This window comes from Mustela nivalis, assembly GCF_964662115.1.
Source record: "Mustela nivalis genome assembly, chromosome: 9".
NCBI lineage: Eukaryota > Metazoa > Chordata > Mammalia > Carnivora > Mustelidae > Mustela > Mustela nivalis.
In genome coordinates, this window is record NC_139028.1 from 103,638,115 (window position 1) to 103,655,304 (window position 17,190).

General features: G+C 40.5%; 1 protein-coding gene and 1 long non-coding RNA gene across 2 annotated transcripts in view; both read left to right on the forward strand.

The window, feature by feature from the left end:
* Window positions 1–17,190, forward strand: part of LOC309873047 — an 89,587-nt gene that overhangs the window by 42,541 nt on the left and 29,856 nt on the right. The window lies entirely within an intron of this gene.
* LOC309872938 (olfactory receptor 4B1-like) lies at window positions 6,598–7,527 on the forward strand (the record flags this gene model as incomplete). The annotated part of the gene is made up of 1 exon (XM_082747905.1): window positions 6,598–7,527. The coding sequence occupies one exon, from the start codon at window positions 6,598–6,600 to the stop codon at window positions 7,525–7,527; it is 930 nt and encodes a 309-aa protein (XP_082604031.1).

The following is a 17,190-nucleotide window of genomic DNA, read 5'->3' on the forward strand; positions in this document are numbered from 1 at the left end:
TTTTTTATAAACATATATTTTTAACCCCAGGGGTACAGGTCTGTGAATCACCAGGTTTACACACTTCACAGCACTCACCAAAGCACATACCCTCCCCAATGTCCATAATCCCACCCCCTTCTCCCAAACCCCCTCCCCCCAGCAACCCTCAGTTTGTTTTGTGAGATTAAGAGTTACTTATGGTTTGTCTCCCTCCCAATTCCATCTTGTTTCATTGATTCTTCTTCTACCCACTTAAGCCCCCATGTTGCATCACCACTTCCTCATATCAGGGAGATCATATGATAGTTGTCTTTCTCTGCTTGACTTATTTCACTAAGCATGATACGCTCTAGTTCCATCCATGTTGTTGCAAATGGCAAGATTTCATTTCTTTTGATGGCTGCATAGTATTCCATTGTGTATATATACCACATCTTCTTGATCCATTCATCTGTTGATGGACATCTAGGTTCTTTCCATAGTTTGGCTATTGTGGACATTGCTGCTATAAACATTCGGGTGCACATGCCCCTTTGGATCACTACGTTTGTATCTTTAGGGTAAATACCCAATAGTGCAATTGCTGGGTCATAGGGCAGTTCTATTTTCAACATTTTGAGGAACCTCCATGCTGTTTTCCAGAGTGGCTGCATCAGCTTGCATTCCCACCAACAGTGTGGGAGGGTTCCCCTTTCTCCGCATCCTCGCCAGCATCTGTCATTTCCTGACTTGTTGGATTGTAGTTCTAAATATTTGTTCTATTTTATTGTTTTGATTTTTTTTTTGAACATCAATTATATGTGTGTTAAGCCTCCTTGGTCTAACTACCATTTCCACCCCTCTTTTTTGGCCCTTTTAACTTTTTATTTATTTATTTATTTATTTTTAAAGATTTTATTTATTTATTTGACAGATCACAAGTAGGCAGAGAAGCAGGCGGAGAGAGGAAGGGAAGAAGGCTCCCTGCTGAGCAGAGAGCCCAATGCGGGGCTCGATCCCAGGACCCTGGGACCATGACCTGAGCCGAAAGCAGAGGCTTTAACCCACTGAGCCACCCATGTGTCCCTTAACTTTTTATTTTTAAAGAATTTACCTATTTATTTATTTATTTATTTATAGAGAATGAGGTCGGGGAAGGGAGTGAGAGAATCTCAAGCAGACTCTGTGTTGAGCAAGGAGCCTGATGTGGGGCTTGATCTCATGACCCTGAGATCATGACCTGAGATAAGATCAAGAGTTGGGTGCTTTACTGACTGGCCACCCAGGTTCCCCTAACTTCTTTAAAGTGTCATTTTATTTCCTTTGATTATCTGATTTACTTTCATGCTCTTTATTATATTTTAATTAGACTCTTCTCCTTTTGGTAATTTAATTTTCATTTCTGACATGATTTTTTTGTCTTTTTATTTTATTTTTTCCTGACCTGAGTTTAATCAACTCTCACTTAACTCCCTTCTGATTTAAAAATTTTTTTTGTTTGTTATTGGGTTTTGTATTTCTTTTCTTTCTTTTTAAAATTTTTTTAAAATTTTTTTAGCGTAACAGTATTCATTATTTTTGCACCACACCCAGTGCTCCATGCCATACGTGCCCTCTCCAATACCCACCACCTGGTTCCTCCAACCTCCTACCCCCTGCCCCTTCAAAGCCCTCAGGTTGTTTTTCAGAGTCCATAGTCTCTCATGGTTCACCTCCCCTTCCAATTTCCCTCAACTCCCTTCTCTCCATCTCCCCTTGTCCTCCATGTTATTTGTTATGCTCCACAAATAAGTGAAACCATATGATAATTGACTCTCTCTGCTTGACTTATTTCACTCAGCATAATCTCTTCCAGTCCTGTCCACGTTGCTACAAAAGTTGGGTATTCATCCTTTCTGATGGAGGCATAATGCAACATCTTATTTTCGTATCCATGAATATATTTGCCATGTCTTTAGCTTTCCTCTCTCAGAGCATAATAATTAGGTGTTTGTAACTTCTTAAAGTTCTCCAGCTGAAATAATGAAAAACATCTTGAACCTTTTCCTAACTCACAATTTTTTGGTAGAGTTTTACACTAGAGACAACAAATTCCATGGGGAATGTGGCTCTTCATCACTCTGTGAGACTCAATTTATTTTAAATAGTTTAAGCATCTCAGTATTGAAAAACAATCCTTGGTCTTCCAGTGAATGAATGGGTTTTCTAAACCAAAAAACAGGACCTTAAACTCACTGGCTATCTGTCTGTACCTATTTTTATGTTTCTAAATAGATGACCTAAAGACTGGCCATGAGGATGGTTTCCTGAATCCATCTCTTTGTGATTTATCTGCATCCCTATAGGCTATTCATTTTCTAAATTATCATAGAACAGATGGAACTTTGTTGTATGGAAGCAAGACTGGCACTGTTAACTGGCAATAACAATCACAAAATCAAAATCACTAGAAAGGAATCGCAGTGTTATGGAAACAGTGCATTGGCAACTTGACTAGTAACTAGCTGTGTGACTCAGAAGTCACTTAAACTCTCTCTAAGCTGCTTCATCTGTAAACTAAGAAGATTGTATTAATAGTCTTCAAAATTGCCTTTCAGCTCTAAAGTTTCTTCTGTTTCATCTGGTGCCTTGGCTGAGATGAAGCAGCTTAGCCCACTGGGGGTCTTCTGTGCGGAGGAAGAAGCCCGGTGAAAGAGTTTTGCTGTCAGTAGAGCCTCCTGTGTTCCAGGGCACACTCCTTCAGTCTCTTCAGCCCCAGACATTCCTGTGAGTGATGAGCTCTTGCAACAGAGGGAGAAATTGTTCCTAATTCTAAGGAGAAGAATCTTTATGTTAAAATCTTTGCTGTAAATCTGAGCATTACTCAAACAAGGTAGGTAATGACATACCCAGAAGGATGTCTTATGTTGATTGAATGTGGATATAAGGTTCCAAATCATTGTATGATCTAGAGTGAATCACTTTTCCTCCATGAGCCTCAGTTTCTGCCTCTGTAAAAAGGAGGGGACTGAGCAGAATGTGCCCTCAATTTTCCTTGGTATTCACATTCTGGGATTCTATAAAGTGTCACTTGGGGTCTAGCATCAGTTGTGGGAAAGAGGCCCTTGTGATGTGACTTTAAGTTCATAGCAATAGGTCTTTTAGGCTTTCTATCACTTATTATTTTGTCCTTGTAATATTTCTCTCATTGTGGCTTTATTTTAGAGGATAAAATTCTATCTAGTTAGGATCTAGAACATCATTTATCTACCTAGGCTTACATGTAATCCATGGATGATTACCATGTTATCTGTGATTTTAGGATGAGGGTTTTATTTGGGAAGTGCTGAGGGGAAGAGGAGATAATTTATTACTAATTGTCTTTCTTTTGGAGAAGGGGGGAAGAGAGAGGAGAGAAAAATGTAACTAAGTACCAGGAAATCTGAACTAATAATAGCTATTACTTACTGAGCGCTTCCTATTTGCCAGCCAACCCTCTTGAATGTTTTATATATTTTATCTAGGCCTACTTCTTGCAAGAACCATGCCAGATATGAATTTTTACCCTATTCCAATAAAATAATAAAAAAAAGAATCTTACAGGGGCATATGATACGTAGGTGATAGAGCTAAGAATGGGCTGCCAATGCAGTGCTTGTTCCCATAGACCCCATTGTAGATCAGTCCCTGAGGGGAGAGAAAAGCAGCTCAGCAGGTGTTCTTGTTTTGTTTTCTCCAGCCCTTTAGAGGTCCATGAACCTGAAACTATTCCCTCCACTCAAAGTTGGGTCACCTCTGACCTTCAGCAATTCATCGCCTGTGTGTCTCACAATGATCCCATGCACTCATCTGATACAACTGTCTTACATTTCCCTAATGAGTTTTTTGTTTGTATTTTAAAATATATACCATGTGATCCAAATGGTAATCTCAACATACAAACTCAGATATGATATATACATGAGTGTGTAAGAGATTTGGTCTTTTAATGAGAATTAGATAATTTGTGTCCTTGCAACACTGGACAAAACAAAGAACAACAAATATCTTCTATGGAACATAATGATTTAGCCACCCAGCTCACAGTGAACTGAACTGCAAAGTTGTAACACTGTGTGGCTTTGACCCTGTGCAGTAAAATGTCTGTTTCTGAAATAGAAATGATCTACATTATTCACAACCTTAAATATTTGGTGAAAGAGTTGTCAGTAAAGTTGGTCTGAAGGAACACGAGAAAGTATGTTAGAGCTTGGAGGAACTGAGGGCTGATTTCCAGGCACCTGGGAGACATTGGTCGTTTCTGAGTGATCTGAGCAGAGAGACTCAGGAAGAATTCTGACTTCAGTGTACCGAACACATTGAGGGGTTAAAGACCTGGGACTTCTGGAGACAGTTGGAGCATGGGGGAATTGTGGTAATCCTCACATGAACTTATATCCTGCAGGAAGATGGAGGCTGCAGGATGAGGTGGAGGAAAAACCTAGTGAAATCAACAGGTGTGGGGATTTGTAAACGTGGGAAATGCAGAAGAGGATGAGTTAGGGTAGCTCCAAAGAATCAAGCCTGAGGACCAGGCAGAATGAGTGCTGCTGTAAGACCCAGCTGAGAAGAGCAGTCTGTCAGGGCCCCCCTGCTGGGGGATACTGAGTCCACAACTCAGCACCATTAGCTGCAGCTCTAACCCCTGGTCAAATCCATGCCATGGGGGGATAGGAAGAAGGGGCATCTCCAGTCTCACACTCTCCTCAGTATCCCACACAGCTTCTTGGTTTCTTTTGTTCCAGAGGTGGTGGCATGGAAATGTTCCCAGCAACTTGGAGTTCACTGGAATGCTCCTGCTATTCAAAAGGAAGGCATAATTGGACAAGTTTTGTATTAATGATAGGTCTTGGTGTTATTTGTCAAAGGTGCTGGAGTGGCTAACCCCTTTCTTCTCTGGCTGAGGAGTGGTAGCTCTCCCTCCCTTTCTAGAAAGCCCTGCATTCCAGCCTTGGCTCAATCACTCACAAGTGTATTTGGACAGGTTACTTAACCTCTCTGAGTCAGAGTTTACTCACCTATCAATTAGCTACCTCAAAGTGGTACAGGAAGAATTAACTGAGGGGACAATGATAAAGTGCTTACCACAGTCCAGCACACAGTAGATACTAACTAAATGTCAAGTGTCTGCCTTTGTGGCTGTTGGGATGACAATAACAATGACAATGGTGAATATCAGGTTGACACATACTTTAGTTTCCCTTAGACCACCAGACTGTTTTACATCCTCTGTGGTGGTTTCTGATGCTTTCATTTTTTCCCCTATACACCAGTAAAGGGACCTCCTCTTGCTTTCCTTCTCCTGTTCAGTTGTTCTTCTTGGGTATCCTTTTTCATGCCATGCGACGCCCCCATTTCTTCCTCCAGTACTAGCCAGGTAACTTGATGAGGATTCTCTCAGCATATTGTCACCTTGTGTATATCTTCTAATTTTTACTATGAGAGAAATTGGTGATGGAGGAGGTACTTAAACTTTTTCAGTTTAGAAGCACAAGTGGAAGAAGGAAAAATAAGAGGAATAAGAAATACTTCAAAGTAATTGTACTTGTTCTTTTAGCTGAAGTATAACTGACACAAAGTGTTACATTAGTTTCAGGCATACAACATTGTGACTGACAACTTCAGAGTAATTTCAAAAGCAGAGAAAATCTCAAGAGTTTCCCTCTGCCTCATTTCATAAACGTGCCACTGAATTGCATGAAGCAAAAAGCTTCCTGAGGGTGAGAGCCATTTTTCTTTCTTCCTTCATATGTCCTGAATTGCCTGGGCACATGGTAGATGCTTAATAAAACATTTGGTCAAAGAACTGGCTTGAAATAAATCCTCACCTCCTGCTGACAAAGATGAGAATACCGGAAGACAGAAGCAACTGAACAGGTGAATCCCCATATATTATATGTGAATTATTGTTTGATACTGACCTATATTCTCAACAGCTTCCAGATGTCCACTTTGGCCCCAGGCATCACAATTTTCTCAAAATGTTTGTTACATTTCATGAAGATGTGGGGTTGGGCAAAGCCATAGGGCCTGAAAAATTTAGAAACTTTGATAATATCATGTAAGGAAACCACTGAAGACACGCGTTAGAGAGGGAGAACTATTAATGAGATTGGCATTTCTGAGGAGTAAATGGAGGACAAAGGGATTCAGGAGAAGAAGTTCACTTGAGAATTTCTCTTGCTAAGGCATGATAAGAATTGTTGGTAATAGGGATACCTATTATTGCTGAAAATGTTGATTATTATTTCCAATGTGGGTATACTTGAGTTAACATACTAGTTGGAATAAAATGATGTAGTTCTTGTTCTGGGTCCACTTCTTACTGGGAGGCTTTGCTAATTCACAACCTCTCTGAGCCTTGGTTTTCTCACTTGTGAATTGGGGATCGTGGAGTTTTTGTGAGATAGATTGCATAGTGTTTTGTATTGAGTGGGGTATTGGGTATTGAATGGATAAATATTGGTTATGTTAACAAATAAGTAAGTAAAATAAACCAGTACAATGTTATGTACAAAAGGGTTCTATTAACAGCAAGTACTAAATAAGCATGCATGATTGGTATTATGATATGTTTGTTTTGCCACAGGACTCTTCTCTGAGATTCATCTTCTCCACATGGAGTCCAGTACAAATAATGTGACTGAGTTAATTTTCACTGGCCTTTTCCAGGATCCAGTGGTGCAGAGAGTGTGTTTTGTGGTGTTTCTTCTTGTGTACCTGGCCACAGTGGTGGGCAATGGTCTCATTGTCCTGACAGTCAATGTCAGTAAGAGTCTGCATTCCCCCATGTTCTTCTTCCTTAGCTACCTGTCCCTGGTGGAGATCACTTACTCCTCCACTGTAGTCCCTAAATTCATCACAGACTTACTTTCCAAGATTAAGACCATTTCCCTGAAGGGCTGTGTGGCTCAGATATTCTTCTTCCACTTCTTTGGGGTCACTGAGATCTTTCTGCTTGTGGTGATGGCATATGACCGCTATGTGGCCATCTGTAAGCCTCTTCATTATATGAACATTATGAGCCGTCCACTGTGTCATGTACTGGTGACTGGCTCCTGGCTTGGTGGCTTTTTTCACTCCATTATACAGATTATCATCACCATCCAGTTGCCCTTCTGTGGTCCCAATGTGATTGACCACTACTTCTGTGATCTTCAGCCATTATTCAAACTTGCTTGTACGGACACTTCTGTGGAGGGGGTTATTGTGTTGGCCAACAGTGGCTTAATTGCTCTGTGCTCCTTCCTCATCTTGGTGTCCTCCTATTTTGTCATCCTGTTCAACCTGAGGAATCATTCTGCAGAGGGGAGGCGCAAAGCTCTTTCCACCTGTGCCTCTCACATCACAGTGGTCCTTTTGTTCTTTGGACCTGCTATCTTCCTCTACATGCGACCTTCCTCCACCTTTACTGAGGATAAACTGGTGGCCGTGTTCTACACAGTTGTCACTCCCATGCTAAACCCCATCATATACACACTCAGAAATGCAGAGGTGAAAATTGCCATGAGGAGGTTGTGGGGCAAAAAGAACTCAGGGATGGAGTAAAAATGGGAAAGTGATAAAGAAAAACATGTATCTGATTATTCTCTGTTCTTGAAATAGATTTCGATTTCAGTGAGACATTCAGAAAACAAATGTAAGGACTTAATATTGCTGCTTCTGTGATTATTCCTAGAATCAAAGACTTGGCTGGTATCCTGGTATAATGTTCCAGGACAGAGATCAGATTGGCTCCATGATATCCAACCATGTCATAGGGTTGGGTAGTACTGAGACTCAAATTAAATGCAAATGGAAAGGAGAATATTTTGACAGGTTAATGTACTTCTATTATACACTTTCACCTTCTCTCCCTCCTTTCTCCCTCCCTCCTTTTTCCCTCTCTCCCTCTCTTCTCCCTTCCTTTTTCAACCTCCTAATAATGACCTGTGTTGCATTAAGAAGGAAAATCAAAGAGAGGAATTATCATGGGCTATTTGAAGAGGGTACCAATGTGATCTTATCTTCCAACATGAAGAAGTGTATCTTCGAAAATCGTATCCAAGAATTTTTCTGTTCTTCTGATTGGTTCTTGGCATCTTTTAAAATAGACCATCTGATTACAAGTATCGAAATAATCTCAGGGGCAATTTCAGTTCTTGTGACATGTTGGTACAAAAGATAGTTCTACAATCTTCACAAGCCCTTTCACAATGTCCAGCATCCAAAAATTAAAAAAAAAAATTGAAATGGCATAGGTTCTAGCTGTCAGTGGGGAAAGATCAAGTCAATGTTTTAATGGAAAGATTACTTTTAGACTTATCCAAATATAAATAATCACAGAATGTAGAAAATTCTTATTAGGCTTAACTTGAAGAATGAAGGGGAGGAAAATACTGTCCATGCGTGTTTCTACTCCAGACTTCTGTCCTTTATTCTAAATGACATGTCCACTTTTTTTCATGCTTATTGGTGTTTCTCGGTGAAGTTCTCATTCTGACAGTCTGTGCCTCTGTTATTGTGATCCCAGTGTGACTGACCATTATTTCTGTGATCTTCAGCCATTATTCAAGCTTGCCTGCACTGACACCTTTGTGGAGGGGGTTATTGTATTGGCCAACAGTGGTTTAATTGCCCCATCCTCATCTTGGTGACCTCATATATCCTTCCACCTCTCTGAAATTCTGCTTCACCCAACTGACTCATATCACTGTGGACAATTTAGAAAATATAATGAAATTTGCCTCTTTGGCTTTGGAATGACAAGGACTGGAGTTGTATTTGCACTCCATCCTTTCCCCTCTCCTTGAGGATCAGGTGAAAGAATACAAGCTTCCTTGTAGAGGGATGGAGCATCACAGGTAGTGTTATAGGCCATAGGGACTTGTCTCTTGCTCCATAAGAGCTGACTGAACATATAGGTGAATAGTGGCTTTAAAGGCACCAGGAAATCTCCTTCACTTCCCTAATAATCATGGCCAGGGATGACATCATCATTAAACCCTGAGGAAATACTGCCCAGAATAACTTTACCACCTCTTTCCATATGGCAAAATCCTATACATCCTTTAAGATGGTTAAAGTCATCTCCCTTATGAGGCCGTCTCTGACTTCCTTCCTCCTTGTGTTGAATTTGTGTCTCCTGTCCACGATTATATTTGTAACTCTTTATCATTGCCTTATCACTTTGATTATAGTTATTTTACATGTGTTTTTTTCAAGGGCAAGACTATTCACTGTCCCCTCTGTGGATCTAAATATGTATGTAATTGGTGCTCCATAAGTGCTTGCTGAAAAAAAATAAGTGCTTGTTGAATTAACCCTTTATGCCCGTGCATTGTCCTCTCTTTATTATTTCTTATTGATTCACTCTGAATCCTTTCATGGTGAAGAGCACATCTATTCCTGTTAAAATTTTAAGAGCTCAAGCTCTGAAATTTAGTAGGATGTTCCAATTGCCTATAGCCACAATCCAAGATCCAAGCTACTTCACTTCTCTGAACATTGTTTTGCACAATTAAAATAAGATTAATAATAGCATGTATCCCCAAGATGATTCTGAACATTAAACACAATGATATATGTAATGCTTTTAGAAAATAACAGGGTAGAGTTTTACCATAGGCTCAATAAATATTAGTCACCATCTCATTATTATTGCTGCTGGTATTGATTTTATTTTACAAAATGACTACATGTCTGTCCACACATACGTCTTCTTTTAGTTCTTTTGAGCTACTGAGAATAGGACCTGATTCCATACCAAAAAGTTTTCAAGCATTTAAAGACAGTTTAATTCTTTTGTTTTGAGGCTGCTTTGGGCTCAACATTCTCTGTCTCGTAGTTGCCTTTGAGGGCCTAGCACAGTTCCTGGCATGGGGTAGGCACTTAATAAATGTTTATTAATAAATAAATGTTTATAAATAGATGCTGACTGTATTATATGTCAACTGCATTTCAATTAAAAAAAGATTATGACATAGGCTCTACATTGTCTTTTATGCCAAATGTGCTTATACTTTGTTAGTACATATTTTAAAGCATGTGGTCCAGAACCAAGCTCGGTGGAGTTCCCCTCTCTATCTCTCAATGCCTTGCTTGTATTGTGGAAGACTGGGACATTAGCCTGTGGGCTGTGATGGGAGCCACTTAGTCATGTACATGTCTGTGTTCTTTGCTGAGAGCTTGGAAAAGAACATCATCAATCAACTGAGTCATTGGATACTGCAAGAGCAGATAACAGCCACACTAACAGAATAGTCAAAATTCTCAGGGATTACCTCACCTACTGAGGGTTGAGACTTAGTGGGTCTATTGAGAGCTAATTACTTGCTTTGTTCTGGTCTCACTGGAAAAACATAGGAATCAAAGGAAAGCATTTTCTCCCATTGTTTAAGAGCCAGAGAATATTGTGAAACATTAAAAACAACTTCTCAATTCACAGAAGTATAACAGTCTAATTATACCACTTAGCAATGAAGACATGTAGTTAGTTCTCAACTGTTGATTCTGTCTGAGAATTAAAAAAAGTATTAAACATAAAATAAGGAAAAGTTTAGATTAAAGATTAAAAGTTAGGAGAATGTTGCAAGCTTCTCTGCATATAGAATTTTGTATTATTCTCATTTATTATTTAATCTTTTAAGGTATAGTTTTCACTACACGTGGCAGAAAAAGAATGGCAACTTAATGAGACAGAAGTAAAATTGTATAGAGGTAGAAAGTCCAGCATGGTTGTGGAGGTCTAACGACATTATCAGAAATCCAGACTCTACCATCTTCAGCACGCAGCTTGAACCTCATGACCTCACTCATTCTAGTGTTCCATACCACTGCTATCCAGTCAAACTTTATGTCATGCTGGAGATGGTCTGTGTCTGTGCTTAACAAATTTGTAGTGGCTGTTGAGCAGTGAAATGAACTAGTGAGTCCAAGGAACTAAATTTTAAATTTTATTTTATTTAATTTTAAGAAGTTTATATTTTAAAAGCTACATGCGGTGGGAGACCTGGGTGGCTCAGACATTTAAGCCTCTGATTCTTGATTTTTGGCTCAGGTCATGATATCAGGGTTGTGAGATTGAGTCCCACATAGGACCCCACACTGGGCCTGGAGCCTGCTTGGGATTCTCTCTCTCTCCTTCTGCCCCTCCTGCCCCTCAAAAAATAAAAAAATCTACAATGTGGCTAATAGATGCCATGTTAGACAACATCACTCTTAGCATTTAATCTATATCCCAGGAGACAGGAAAGGGAAGAAGGAGAGGAAAAAAAGATCACTTTCTCTCTTTTAAAAGATTTTATTTATTTATTTATTTATTGAGCTAGAGAGAGGAAGTACAAGCATGATGAGGGGCAGAGGTAGAAGCAGACCCCTGCTGAGCAGAGGTCTTGATCCTGGGGCTCTGGGATCATGACCTGAGGCAGAGAGAGACATCATAGACTGAGCCACCCGAGAGCCCCTGAATACTTCCTCTTTTTTGAGATTATGCAAAAGTGTTATATAGCAATTTTGCTCTCATCTTATTTGATTGAAATTAATCACATGGTTACCCTTAATTTCAAGGGAGACCAGAAAGTATAATCTTTTATTTTAAGTGGGATTATGTTTAACTAAGATCAGGGTGTTTTGTTCCTAAAAAGAAAGGAGTTTGGAAATAGCCCAAGTGTTCATGAACTGATGAATGATTAAGGAAGATGTGATATATATATAGATACATCTATCTATCTATATATATATGATATTATTCAGCCATAAAAAAGAATGAAATCTTGTCATTTACAACAACATGGATGGAGTTAGAGAATATTATGCCAAACAAAATAAGTCAGTCAGAGAAGGACAAATAACAAATTATTTCACCCATATATGGAATTTAAGAAACAAAACAAGTGAGCAAAGGGGGAAAAGAGAGAGAGAGAGAGAGAGAGAGAGAGCGTGCAAACCAAGAAAGAGACTCTTAATTATAGAGAACTATCTGATAGGTACCAGAATGGAGGTGGATGGAAGGATGGGCTAAATAGGTGATGGGGATTAAGGCAGGCGCTTCTTGGGATGAGCACTGGGTGTTGTATTGAAGTGTTGAATCACTACATTGTACGCCTGAAACTAGTATTACACTGCATGTTAACTAACTGGAACTTGATTAAAACTTAAAAAATAGAGAAGGGGGAGTGGGTGTAAGTATTGGCATATATTCTCAGGCTATTACATACCAGTTTCCTGAGCAATTAAAAATTTTCATAAAAGGTTATTTATCATGGCTTGATAATATCAACAGCCTAATTGTAGCATAGTTTACTTAATCATTCACCTATTTCAGGGCTATTAGGTTTACTTAATAATTTATTCAATAAGTCTTTTTTTTAAAAAGATTTTTATTTATTTATTTGACAGAGATCACAAGTAGGCATGGAGGCAGGCAGAGAGAGAGGGGGAAGAAGACTCCCTGCTGAGCAGAGAGCCCAATGCAGGGCTCAATCCCAGGACCCTGAGATCAGGACCTGAGCTGAAGGCAGAGGCTTTAACTCACTGAGCCACCCAGGCATCTCTATTCAATAAGTCTTAATGAGCATGTACTATGTGCTCTGCATTGCTCTAAGTGCCAGGGATATACAGTGACATATAGGATGGAGGAAGTTCCTGCCTACATGGATGTAAACATTCTGTTTTCTGAAGCTGCTGTGGTCTAGATCAGCATTGTCAATGTGATGTGATGAACCCTGGGTGTTAGACACAACTAATGAATCACTGAACACTACATCAGAAACTAAAGATGTACTATAATGTTGGCTAATTGAACTTAATAAAAAAATAACTTTCTGTGATGATGGAAATATTCTATATCTATTCTAATACATGGTAGTGCCTCCATGTGGCTAATTGGTATTTTGAATATGCCTAGCAAGAATTGAAAAATTGAATCTTTAATTTTTTTAAATTTTAAATTTAAATTTATTTAAAATTACATGTGGTGAGTGGCTACCACATTGGATAGCATGGGTCCACACACTTCAGTTTTTGCTTCTGCTGCAAACTTGTAGCTATTTCTTCAGATCAGGAGTAAGATTGTTTCTGTACCCTGGGATCCTGACTGGTCTGTGGCTGATTCTTTTAAATCTTATCTCTTATGAGCCAGCTTTTTAAACTGTATCACAGTTATGGTTGTTTTTATACATTTTTTTTAAACTTTTTTTTTTTTTTTTAAGATTTTACTTTTAAGTACTCTCTACACACAACATGGGGCTCGAACTTATGGCCCTGAGATCAAGAGTCATAGGCTCTACTGACTGAGTCAGTCAGGTGCCTGTAAAAAATGTTTTTAAATTTAATTTTATCTTTTCAGTGTTCAAAATTCATTGTTTATGCGCCACATCCAGTGCTGCTCCATGCAATACGTGCCCTCCTCAATACCCACCACCAGGCGCACCCATCCCCCAACCCCTCCTCCCCTCCAAAACATTCATTTTGTTTCTCAGAGTCCACAGTCTCTCATGCTTCATTTCTTCCTCCAATATCCCCTAATTCCCTTCTCCACTTCTTCTCCCAATGTCCTCCATGTTACTCCTTATGCTCCACAAGTAAGTGAAACCATATGATAATTGACTCTCTCTGCTTGACTTACTTCATTCAGCATAATCTCTTCCAGTCCTGTCCATGTTGATACAAAAGTTGGGTATTCATCCTTTCTGATGGCTGCGTAATATTCCACTGTATTTTTTACTTTTAAACTAGACTTGTAATCGATTTATGAAACACAATCACAATATTCAAGAATCTGACTTTGACTTTATTTACCTTTAGCAGTGAGCTTTACACAGTCATATGTTTTTTACCATGTTAATTAGCATCCTTTTCATTTTAGCTTGTAGAATGTCCTTTAGCATTTCTTGTGAGATGTCTCTAGTAATGGTGAACTCCTTCAATTCTTTTCATTTGGGAAAGCCTTTCTTCTGTATTTTTGAAGGACAGCTTAGCAGAGGATGGTATTCTTGGTTGGCAGTTTTGTTCTTTCAACATTTGGAATATACCACCCAATAGCTCCTGGTCAGATGTGGCTTCAGGCTGGAAAGAGCCACTGACTGCTCTGTTGTTTAGGTTAGGCAGCAGGCTGTTCTCTGAAGTTGGGTAGGGCTGGAGACTGTGCTCCAGGGTCATGTGAGGTTGCTGTCTAGTTAGGTGGGGTGCAGGCTATGATCTGTGATCATGCTGGATCCCTGCCTGGTTAAGGACGCAGGCTGTGTTTAGCAATCAGGTAGGCCTTTATGCTAGACTCTGCTGCTGGGTAGGATTTTAACCTGGGCTGTATGGTTAGGTGGTGCTATAGGCTGGGCTCCAAGGCTGTTCATTGTTACTATTCAGGTCCCTAGTTATTCAGGGTCAGAGGGTATACTCAGTAACTGGACAGGGCTGCTGGGTTGGCTCCCTGCCTGGTCAGGCCATAAGAAGTGTTCATGGCTCCCAAGTGTCTGTGTTCATGCTTCCCCAAGTGGTGGGACTGGAGGCTATCCTTAGTATTGGGGCAGAGCTATGAATTTTTTCCTTTGCCCTGGTGAGCCAGAGTATGTGCTCCACCACTGCTAGGTATCTGTGGCCTTGCATCCCAGAAGGGACATTGGAGACTATGCTATGCAATTGGGTGGGACTGGGAATTTGCTCAGCTGCCCAAGCAGGGTCATAGTATGGGCTCTATAGTTGTTTTGGCCATTGGCTAGGGATGTGAATTAAGCAGAACTTCCAACTGAACTTCCTGGCCAGGCAGGGGCCACTGTGAGCAGGAACTTGGTCATCCAAGATCTGATGCTGGTTGCTGTAAGCCCCATCCCCTTTCCTGTCTCTATATCATCTCCAGTGTTTGAGTTCTGTAGGTTCACACAGTGTTCCCCATGAGCTGAGCAAGTGGGGCTCCTGAAAACTGTCTCAGAACACTTCAGAAGCTGCATTCCACCTCAGGTTTTCTTTTTCCTGCTGGAGAAGCTGTGGGCCCAGGGGAGGCCTCTTGGGGTAGCTGTGCTGGCTTGGGAGGGAGGCAGTGCAGTCAAGGTTAAACTGCTCATCTTATCTTGTAACAGATAAGGCCTCCGTTTTTCCTGGCCTCTGTTGTTGTTGGTATTTCAGCTTCACCCCTGGGTTCTGGGATTTACACAATGATGTTTTGTCTATGGATAGTTGCTGATTGGCCTTCCTGTGAGGGGGACTGAGGTTGGGAATAAACTATGTCACTCTCTTAATGCAATCTAGTGGGGATTTTGGAAAGGCAATGGTTGGAGGAGGTCATTGAGAGGATGTGACTGCCGGTTGGTCAGACAGAGAGCTGGACCCCAGCAATTGCAAGATGCTCCCCCATTCCTGTCTTGGGAGTGTGTCTTCCACATGCCTTCCCTGAGCTAGAAGCTGCCAAAGGACACAGCTTTGACAAAGCAATACGGTGTTGAGGCCACCTGGACAGTATATGTGACTGAAGCTAGTTAAAGTCTTAAAACTTTTAAGATTTGGCAGGTGGTTGTAAATTGTATTGTAACTGGCTAAAACAAGCCATGTATTTAAATTCCCTTGTGGATTAAATCTTCCACCTACCAATACAGAGTGGTCTGCCTCTTTCTTAGGTCTCCCCCAACCTCTGTGTACAAGGGCTGTTCTCAGATTTCACCTGGGAGCCTCCTGAGTTTGTGTACCAACAGCAACTTTATTTAAAATGTCCCAAACAGAATTCTTATTACTCCCTGCTCTTCTGGTTCTCCAGCGGCCATTCCCATCTCAGTAAATGGCAAGTCTGACCTGATACCTTGGAGATAACCTTGATTTCTCTCCTTCTTTATCATCTTAATCAAAACATCAGTACATCTCATTATTCTACCTTTAAAAAATTTATCCAAAATCTGAACACTTCCTAAAACCTTCACTGCTACTGTCCTGGCCCAAGACACAAGCATCTCTTGACTGAATTATTGTGATGTTCTCCTAACTAGTTTTCTTACATTTCTCACTCCCTTTCTTTCTTCTCAAGACAGCAGACAGAGATCTTGGCAAAATATGGCCTTTGCTCACTACTGTAATAATGTAATGCCCACTAGCATTCCCTATCATCCTTAGCCTGTTCTATTTTCTTCATAGGACTTATTACTATGTGCCTTGCAGATCAAATTTTATTTATTTATTGTCTGCCTCCACTTCCATTATGTCTGTTGGGGATATGAAGGATGTAATCTTTGTGAGACTAAGAACCATTTTTTTTAAAAAGATTTATTTATTTATTTGTTAGACAGAGAGAGATCACAAGTAGGCAGAGAGGCAGGCAGAGAGAGAGAGAGGAGGAAGCAGGCTCCCCGCTGAGCAGAGAGCCCGATGCGGGACTCGATCCCAGGACCCTGAGATCATGACCTGAGCTGAAGGCAGCGGCCTAACCCACTGAGCCACCCAGGCGCCCCAGAACCATTTTTTAAAAAATTTTTTATTTTTTATAAACATATATTTTTATCCCCAGGGGTACAGGTCTGTGAATCACCAGGTTTACACACTTCACAGCACTCACCAAAGCACATACCCTCCCCAATGTCCATAATCCCACCCCCTTTTCCCAAACCCCCTCCCCCCAGCAACCCTCAGTTTGTTTTGTGAGATTAAGAGTCACTTATGGTTTGTCTCCCTCCCAATCCCATCTTGTTTCATTGATTCTTCTCCTACCCACTTAGCCCCCATGTTGCATCACCACTTCCTCATATCAGGGAGATCATATGATAGTTGTCTTTCTCTGCTTGACTTATTTCACTAAGCATGATACGCTCTAGTTCCATCCATGTTGTCGCAAATGGCAAGATTTCATTTCTTTTGTTGGCTGCATAGTATTCCATTGTGTATATATACCACATCTTCTTGATCCATTCATCTGTTGATGGACATCTAGGTTCTTTCCATAGTTTGGCTATTGTGGACATTGCTGCTATAAACATTCAGGTGCACGTGCCCCTTTGGATCACTACGTTTGTATCTTTAGGGTAAATACCCAGTAGTGTAATTGCTGGGTCATAGGGCAGTTCTATTTTCAACATTTTGAGGAACCTCCATGCTGTTTTCCAGAGTGGCTGCACCAGCTTGCATTCCCACCAACAGTGTAGGAGGGTTCCCCTTTCTCCGCATCCTCGCCAGCATCTGTCATTTCCTGACTTGTTGATTTTAGCCATTCTGACTGGTGTGAGGTGATATCTCATTGTGGTTTTGATTTGTATTTCC